The 9,816-nt window shown below is 39.3% G+C and overlaps 1 protein-coding gene across 1 annotated transcript; it reads left to right on the top strand.

Annotated features, from left to right (window-relative positions):
* The first annotated feature begins 298 nt into the window (after positions 1-298).
* Positions 299-6,164, top strand: LOC104677793 (tripartite motif-containing protein 43-like). Its single transcript, XM_010382926.2, is given in 8 exon segments — positions 299-706; positions 1,316-1,411; positions 2,478-2,568; positions 2,571-2,700; positions 3,716-3,745; positions 4,288-4,385; positions 5,488-5,508; positions 5,511-6,164. Coding segments are annotated over 8 exon segments (1,329 nt in total). The 3' UTR covers positions 5,966-6,164.
* The last annotated feature ends 3,652 nt before the right edge of the window (positions 6,165-9,816 follow it).

Raw genomic sequence — 9,816 nt, 5'->3', positions numbered from 1 at the left:
CCCAAGCAATTTGGTGGACACTAACACCGCAGAAAATCTGACATTTTCTATGCAGGAAAGTAGAGTTTGGAAAGTTGGCCGTGTGTTGATTGGAGAACAGTCATGTTTGTCTACAGAAGTCGATATCTCTTAGTACCTTGGTTTCCTATTTTTCCTATTTCTGTCATTGCAAATTAAAGCCTATACTTCTCTAGAAAAAAAGGATATTATTCAATCACAACCTGATTCAAACTTTGCTTGCATCTTTGTCTCTCCAGGATAGAAGATTAAATTCTTGTGGTTTTCTTTCCTTAGGAAAATGGACTCAGACTTCTCACATGCCTTCCAGAAGGAACTCACCTGTGTCATCTGTTCAAACTACCTGGTAGACCCTGTCACCGTCTGCTGTGGGCACAGCTTCTGTAGGCCCTGTCTCTGCCTTTCCTGGGAAGAAGCCCGAAGTCCTACAAACTGTCCTTCATGCAGAGAACTATCACAGAACAAGGACTTCAAAACCAATATTCTTCTGAATAATTTAGTGACCATTGTGAGAAAAGCCAATCTCTGGCAATTCCTGAGCTCTAGAAACAAATATGGGACCCACAGGGAAGCAAAGAAGATGCTCTGTGACGTGGAAAAGAGTCTGCTCTGTTTGCTGTGCTCCAACTCTCAGGAGCATGGGGCTCACAAACACCATCCCATTGAAGGGGCAGCTGAGGAACACTGGGTAAGAGATGGCTCTGCGATCACCTGAAAGCTGGAGGGTGCCAGAGGTAAAGAGATTAGAAGGACGATGAGAATCATCGTGGTGATTACTCCATTCTTTACTGAGTGCCAGGTGCTGTTCTAGGTACCAGTGATGAAATTTTGAATAAAATATGCAATTCTACCTTCCTTCATAGAGCTTGCACCCAAACAGAGGGTGAATAAGTAAATGTCATTATTATTGACTCTACAGTTCAATGCTAAAGGCATTGAAAAGCTACCAAAACTACAAGTGCAAAGAAACGTATTTTGGAAATCTATTTAATATTACTGGACAAGCGAGTATGGGAATAACACACTACAAAATCAGGGGACTAACATAGTGGGTTCTGAAGCAGGATGTTTCACTGAACATTAGCCAGGTTACAGGGAATCTTCACTCTTCAGTTCCCTAAACTGTTCTACATTCTGAAACCTCAGAATTGAAAAATATCAATTGAGGATGAACAGTGAAATTTTTTCCCCTCTCTAATGTATTTATATATTATATCCCTTGCCTGTGTATACCACTCAGAGTGTGGAATCTATGGTATTTGACTTTCTGTTGTTCAACCTCATAATTCTTTTGCAGGAGAAGCTCTTAAAGCAAATGAGGATTTTATGGAAAAAGATTCAAGAAAATCAGAGAAATCTAAATGAGGAGAGAAGAACAGCCTTCCTCTGGAGGGTAGGTTTGAGACTGAGTCCTCATGACCAGCTTGAGACAGGCATGCTGACAACATTTATATTAGCAACTTGAGTTGAAATTCTCATATGCCAGATTTTATCATGTGTTTATTCATAGGCTGGAAAACAACCAGGCTGTTCAATACAACGATTGTTCAGGTTTTTTGGAAATGTTTTTCAGATAAAGAAAAAAATAAATATAAATTCTGAAGGGCAAGTATGTGGTTAAAATTAATAAGTATTTCAGGCAGAGTTTTCTGAATAAGATGAATTATGTAATATTAATTACATAGTATATAATTGAAAAATAAATGTATTTAATGGTGAACATGATGTTGTCCAGGGGGAAGAAATCAGGTGGGAACAGTAAGTTAAGAAATGTGCCTGTGCTGGTGAAATCTGATAGCAAAGGACCCAGATGATGTCAGTTCAAGTAGGAGAAAATGTAACATGATGAATAGCTGAGGAGAAGGGATAAAAAATGACAGGGGGAGTGAGAGAATAACTATGTCAATATTGAGAGGAGAGACACAATGGAATGGAGATTCATGTTCTTAGAATGGCAGGCCAGTACAGAGCCTATGGCTTTTGACAGAAGAAAGATAGGAGACAGAAAAGAGGTAGTCGGTTTGAGAGATGGGGTTAAATTTTTTACTAAGATCCTTTTTGTGTGATGGCTTCTGATCCTAATTATAATACACTAACAACATTTCTACTAAGAGTGATTGTTTAGGCTGTGAAGTACAAAGATTTGATACTACAAACTAATTGAGTAACAAAGATTATATATATTATTGATGACAATTTAACAATCATAAATTTTAGTTGTTTTCTAATGGTATTTCAGATTTGAGAGGACATATATTTAAACATTTAAATCTAAAGTGCTATTTTATAGGTGTTCAGGAATTGATGAATTACATAAATTTTGAAGGAAGATCTTGCTTAACTCATCATACTGTTTGTAAATGATGGAAAATAAAAGAAGGAATGAGGAGATGAATTTGTGGGTTCTGTGAGGTGGAAGTAGCCTGGGTATGTAACTGACAAAATCCACGTCTCTACAGGGCCACGTGGTATTATGGGCACAGATGATCAGGAATGAGTATAGGAAGCTGCATCCAGTTCTCCATAAAGAAGAAAAACAACATTTAGACAGATGAACAAGGAGTACCAAGAGATTTTTCAACAACTCCAGAGAAGTTGGATCAACATGGATCAAAAGAGTAAACACTTGAAAGAAACGTATCAGGAACTAATGGAAATGTGTCATAAACCAGATGTGGAGCTGCTCCACATAAGAACTGAGGGTGACCCTTGAGGCACTTTGTGTTAGCTGGCCTTTATATCTTTGCTTTCCATTGGGTACCAAAGACATTTATTCGTCTCCTGCATTGATGATGGAGTCATTCCCATGGATTATAGAGATAAACTATAACTCCTAACCTAATCATGGAAAGAGAGCTTTATGGAATTGTGCAATTAGATTTCCATAGAACATTTTCTACCACACGTTTTCTCCTCTAGCACATTTCATTCAAACTCTGGAAGAAAAAAATTCATTTGAAAATTCAATTTTTGTCTCCATTGGATAATACGCAGAAATTAGGGAAAAACTAACATTTCCTTCTTCCCCCTTTTGGAAGGCCTATGTTTGAAAGGCTCCTGATTTGAGCCATATTATCCTATGGGGACTAGCGCTGAAAAACACCACTTTGTAGACAGCTGCAGCAATGTGCAGTCACTACTCACACCTTTCTCTCTCACTCAAATTCAGGGTCCTGAATTTATCAGAAATAGATTCTGTCAACAGGTCTTACTGGTATAATTGTTAGAGATGAGAATACATTTAAAAAGTTTGCAGTGATAGTATGTGCTAAATCTAACGTTTTCAAAACCTTAAGACACATGGGCAGAATAACAACTTTTTTGTTTGTTTGTTTGTTTGTTTGTTTGTTTGTTTGTTTTGAGACAGAGTATGTCTCCCAGTCTTCTGTCACCCAGGCTGAAGTGCAGTGGCCCAATCTCAGCTTGCTGCAACACCTGCCTCCTTGGTTCAAGCAATTCTCCTGCCTCAGCCTCCTCAGTAGCTGGGACTACAGGCATGCACGACCACATCCAGGTAATTTGTTTGTATTTTTAGTAGAGATGGGGATTTGCCATGTTATCGAGGCAAGTGTGGAACTCCTGACCTCAGGTGATCCACCCACCTTGGCCTCCCAAAGTGCTGGGATTACAAGTGTGAGCCACCTCACCCAATAAGAATAACAATTTTCTAAAGAAGCCATTTTTTTTACTCTCTCTCTCTACAGGATTTGGGAGACATGGTGGCAAGGTATGTTTTTGGTCATCCATGCAAGCTGGAACACAAAGCATGCTATGAAAACATCAAGCTGTTTCCAACAAAGTGAAAACATAGTTTACTAACACCATAACACACCATGACATAATGTGTCAATGTGATTGTGTGTGTATGTGTGTGTACTCATGTGTTTGTGTGGTATGTTGAATGTTACCTATGCCTTTTGTCAGACATTAACCTTTTCTTACTTTTCCAAGTGACTCAGGAGGCTATGTTTTGAAGAGTTCCATGCAGAAGTTGCTAGAATACAGTTGCCTCCTTTTAGGATTCAGAATCATAATTAGAGATAAACTATTTGGTGGCAGACAGGGAGACAGGCATTTATCTTTAAATGGCAGTAGGTTAGAAATGGAGTGAGTAGTTAGAAAGATTCCCTAAGAGTTACAAACCCATTCTAGGATTGTGGAAGTACATTACAATATCAGAAGTGGCTTTGAATGAAGCATTTTCTGTTGGAATCTATTTCTTAAACACAGACATCAGAAACATAAACAACTCAACCTACTTCCTTGCAGGAGTGAGTCTGTGCTGCTGCACATGCCCCAGCCTGTCAATCCAGAGCTCACTGCAGGGCCCATCACTGGACTGGTGGGCAGGTTCAAATGCTTCCGAGGTGAGTGTCGCACTCTTGGTGGGATCAACATGCAATGCCTTCAATTATGGTTTTCTATGGGCAGTTTTCCAGTGTAATCATCTTTCATCTAGAATAAGAGACTAGTCTGTGAATAGGTATTTATATTTATAGTTTCACTATCATCAAAAAGACAAAACTACGTAAAAGATGGTGGAATCAGCCATATAACAAATTACTTAGAAAAGTAAAACATGCAGAAGGGCTCTTTAGGACTTAGAACCATTCATGTATGGTTCAACCATGATACAATTTCATGTATACAATTATTACATGGAGTATACAGAACTGAATTAGTTCAGAACATTTCAATTTCAACTTCAGTGCAGTTAATGACTGATTTGAGTGACAGTGTTTTTTAAAATACATTTCAGGTGAAGTTTCATAGCATTTATAATTTTAATCATGTGCATTTTAATCAACTAAAGCATACATGAGTATCTTATATAACAATGCAAAAACTGAGAATCTGTGAACCATAGAAACGTGATTTGGTGGTTGCTGAGGCCTTAGATAGAACTCCAGGATAGATCATGATAAATCCAGCAGATAAAAGAAGTCTGTGCCTGAATCTGACATGAAAGTCAGATAATTCTTGCAAGGAATCTGCACTTTTCAGAAGGGAAACTGAGTTTTCTCTTTAAGTATGAATCTGCTACCTTAAGTGGCAGATTATAATATTTCTGGCAAAGTGATAACTTTTTTATTTGGGTCTAGGAATGCTCCCCACCTCATCTCATGTCCCCAGCCTCCTGCTCTGCCCTGACAGAGAAGAGGCAATGGAGGTTAATTTTATTGCTATGGGCTTGGCTGCAGTGCAACAGCTTCCAGTTTTTCAGTTGTTATGAAAGTTCGCTAGCTAGACATGGACATGACCTTCCTCCCCTTTATACTTTTTGAGTTTATAGAAATTGTGATCATTGTAGTTTAGCCATTTACTTGTGCAGATATCCTAACACCCTTTGATTCCAACATTTTTCCAGACAGAAGTTTCTTTCTAATCTTGATAGTGAGAATCTCTATCTTATATGAACATAAGAATTTATAAACTGCTTTTTACTGGAACATTCTCTTTTTTCTACAGTGGAAATTTCCTTCAATTGGGAAATAATCACAATATCAGGCTGTTTGAGGATGTGAGAAGTTTGATGTTTAGACATGGATCTTTGAATTCTGACAGATCTGACTATTTTGCTGCATGGGGAGCCTGGGTCTTCCCCTCTGGGAAACACTACTGGGAGCCGGATGTGGACAGTTCTTGGGACTGGGCTCTGGGAGTCTGTAAGGACTCCTGGATAAGGAAGAATAGCACAATGGTTACATCTAAGGACATATTTCTTCTTTTATGTGTGAAGGTGGATAATCATTTTAGTCTCTTGACCACTTCCCCAGTGTTTCCTCAGTATGTAGAGAAACCTCTGGGCCGGGTTGGTGTGTTTCTTGATTTTGAAGGTAGAAGTGTGAGTTTTTTGAATGTCACCAAGAGTTTCCTCATATGGAGTTACCCGGCTGGCTCCTTAAATTTTCCTGTCAGGCCTTTCTTTTACACTGGCCACAGATGATCAGGATTAAGAGACCTGACTGTTTGGGAACTCCATATACAAGGGAGCCCTTCACTGTTGATACAAAGAAATCATACTGTTCAGGCTTTTTTCTACTTTAGTGTCAGTTCATTTTATTGCTATTAAATGGAAAATGTGTAAAATGCAAAACAGTTTTGTACTTTTTCTAACAATTAAAATAATCTCTTATGGCCCATTACCTAAAATATGTATTGTGATTTTCAAGTGTTTGTGAATTGATTGGATGGAATTCTGGATATATGTGGGTATGTGATTCCAACTTAATGATCTCATGCAGGAACAAAATTTGCACGTCATGGACAGAGGATTTTGTACAATGCACTTGTAAGTGTGAGACTTCCCTCCTATTAATACAGTAAATTCTACACATCATCACTTTAGGGGGAAAAATGTATTTTACACAGAAGTTTTCACTGAATCTTTGGGCAAGAATAGGAATTTAACAGTCATGTGTCCTGGGGTGACAAAAATACCTTCTGAGAAATGCATTATTAGGCGATTTTATCATTGTGTGAACATCAGATCACACTTACAAAAACTTAGATAGAATATCCATCTACAGACATAGGCTAAATGGTACAGCCTATTGCTTCTCTGAGAAGTTGCTAGCAATGCCTGAGCAAGAGCCAAAAGGGTTTAATCCACATGGAATTCTGTAGCTGTTTAATAAAGCAAACAGCATCACCCAGGGAAAAGAAGACAGATGAGCAGACTGTCTCCTTAAAAATGTGTTTATACTTCCAATTCACACAGATTGTGAATTCTCATTGATAAACTAGAGACCTGAGACATAACCATCACCTGGTGTTACAGTGGGAACATATTAGTATCAGGGAAAACAAAAAAATAAAAAATAGAAAAATAAATTAAACCATACCATAAAACAGAAAACAAAACAAAACAAAATCCAGTTCTAATGAAAACTCAGTTTATAGTGAGTCCACTGAGTCTGTCTACCCACCAAATGGTCATTTTCACGATCACTGATTAAATAATGGAAACAAACATTCTACTTCCAGTCCAGCAGATGATCCTGGCTGATGTCTGGGGTTCCTTGGTTGGGGCTGTTACCTAGAATATATTCAAATGGCCTCTCCAGGTAGTGGCTTGGCCTTGCTCACAGCATGGTAGATAATTTTCCACAGTGAAGATTCCCATAGAGTCAGGAGAAGTCTATACTACCATTATGCTACAGAGTAAAACATCAGCTGTAGTCACAACCCTACACAAAGTAAAGAGACTAGAACACACCCAGCAGTAGCAGTCTTGAAGTTACATCATGGAAAGACAATGGGGGATGGAATATATATTTTAGCACTTTTTAGGGAGAATGGGGGAGGAATATAACCTACTATACCTACTCTTTCTAAGAAGTGGACATTGAGGACTATATCCACAGACTCAGGGTCCTGTAAAACATGAGATCCAATGAGCCCCTTATAGAAACACCATTCAAGTTCCAGATTCCTGTAAAAGGGCAATTGACAATTGACCAGGTAAATATTCTTTTGGAAATTTTCTTCAAGATTTGGTATCAACTGGACACTCATTATGAACACAACACAGCAAAATCACTGAGGAAGATGCACCCGATACTGAAGTAGAGAGGTGGAAGGGGTGGTCCATCTCCTTTAAGATGACTAGAGACAGACATGGTAATTCTAGGACAGTAGGATATAAAAGGTCAGTGCATCCTTGTCAGGAACCCCCTTCTGATGTCTATATGTGGCTGCAAACTATTCATGTAGGCCTTCTAAATGCCTTTTACTTCCCAAGATTTCTTGATGTTAAGAGCCACTGACTGGGGTTCATAGTATATAGAATACCTTCAGCATAGAGGGTGACAAAGTCTTTCCCTCAAAAGTCAGAAGTTCAGAAACCTGTAGCTGAGTCATCCCCTGGACCTTACCAGTAAGTGTGGACTAAAGAGAGAGACATTGATTTTAACCTCAGATAAAAGTTTCTCCATTCTCACTGCCTTGTAGACTCTCATACTCAAAAGGGAAGGTGAGGCTAGGTCCTGTGACTCTTCATTCTTCCAGATCGTGGAGGTTTTTGATGCTGACTCAGAGAGATGTCCTTTGTTTACAAAAATCTAATGTCTATTAACATTCTGCTGCAAAAGAGATAGGCTCTGTCCTGTCACAGGCCTCTCACCCTGTGCCCATATGTTCCACTCCTCTGCCCTTACTGAACCATGATGCCAGCCAGAATCACTCTGAAATTCTTCTGCGCCTCTGTCAGTCTTCTGGCCCAGTTCTCAGAACACAGGTCCCTGTCTATCCGCGTTCCAATTATCTGTCCTTGCCCTTCAAATTCACAACATAAGAAAAGTTGGTCATTAAAATATCCCAGAATGGGAAATAGGGGTTGCCTGTTTTGTCTGAGACCAGCAGTGCAGATGCAGGATTCTAAGGGAGGAGGAGAAAGCAAAAGTTGATGCCCTTGGAACTGGTCAATCACACCCTTATGACATTTAAAAGGGTAAAAGGTATTTGGAGTTAACTAATGGGAACAGAAAGAGGACAGTCAAGTTCAGGCATATATGGAGAAAGAGAGTTTCTATCAGTGTCTGACACAAAGTAAAATTCTCTTTCTTTAATGGAATGCATGCATAAATTTGTCAGAAAAGTAACCCTTGGTGAGGAAAAGCAAAGTTGTAGAGAACAAGGGATACTGGTAAAGAAGACAACAAGCAACATTTCCCACATATTTCAAAATAATTCTTGAGTGCTTACATTTCCCGGAATTGGCATGAGGCTTCTACTGTGTATTAGTACCTACTCTGAAAAAGCCAGCCGAGAGTAACATGGTATCATGGTTAAGAGCAATGTCTTGAAGCTCAAGTGCCTGGATTTGATTCCCAAACTCACTGCTCATAAGCCTCATTCCTACAACAAAGTGCCTTTCTCAAAGCCATGTGTGTGGGTGTTGGGTGCATGGGTGTGTTATGCATACATTTATATAATATAGTATTTGTATATACACAGGAATTGTGTGTGTGTGTGTGTATATATATATCCTGTACCTATATTTAATAATTGGATGAGAACCTTGCACAAGGGTTAAAATTTATTTGAACAAAGTAACAGCAACAAGACAGATAAACTGTAAGGCAGAGCAGCCAGGAGAAAGGCAAGGAAATGGGAATAAGGGAAAGAATAGAAATTTAGGAAGAGGCGAAGAAAAAGAAAAGAGCCAATCATTGAGAGAGAACCCAAATTTAAGATAGCAACGGGTGAAAGTGCCAGCAAAAGCCTTTTAAAAGTCCTTTGAAACTTCTAACATTTGCAATAGAAGATCGATTAGAAAAAGGACACATTTGCGTATCACCTGAGATGGAGAGTTCATCTGCTTCTCACACTCAAGGTTCTAAGATGCCATGATCATGACATACAACAGTCACAGATCTCAAGTCCCACTATCTGGAGCTCTCCAGCCTGCCTCAAAAGACAGCAGAAAATGACTGAAGGTCTCAGCTAAGGGATTCACAATCTAGGACTTGGGCTTTAGCCATTTGGACCTTCCTGTACGTCATCCTCAATTTGTCGAGTTGTGGCACAATGCTGCTTTTCAGCTCCCAGAACACATCACAGGACACCACAGACTGCTCCGCTAGGCTCCTAAACCTTGCTGTGGCTCCTAGTCTTGGTTTGGAGAGCCATGGTGGTTCGCAGGTATCCTTAGAGTATGTGAGACAGACACCCCTGCCAGTTCATAGTGGAGCCACAAAGAAATGAGAGACTTAATGAGGCTGTGTGAGGACACTGGGCATATGAAGTATAAAGGACTGAGCCCATGTGTTCTGGTTTTGACATTTTTTCCCAATC

Source organism: Rhinopithecus roxellana, chromosome 15 (assembly GCF_007565055.1).
Source record: "Rhinopithecus roxellana isolate Shanxi Qingling chromosome 15, ASM756505v1, whole genome shotgun sequence".
Classification (NCBI taxonomy): Eukaryota; Metazoa; Chordata; class Mammalia; order Primates; family Cercopithecidae; genus Rhinopithecus; species Rhinopithecus roxellana.
This window is presented reverse-complemented; position numbering and strand designations above follow the sequence as displayed.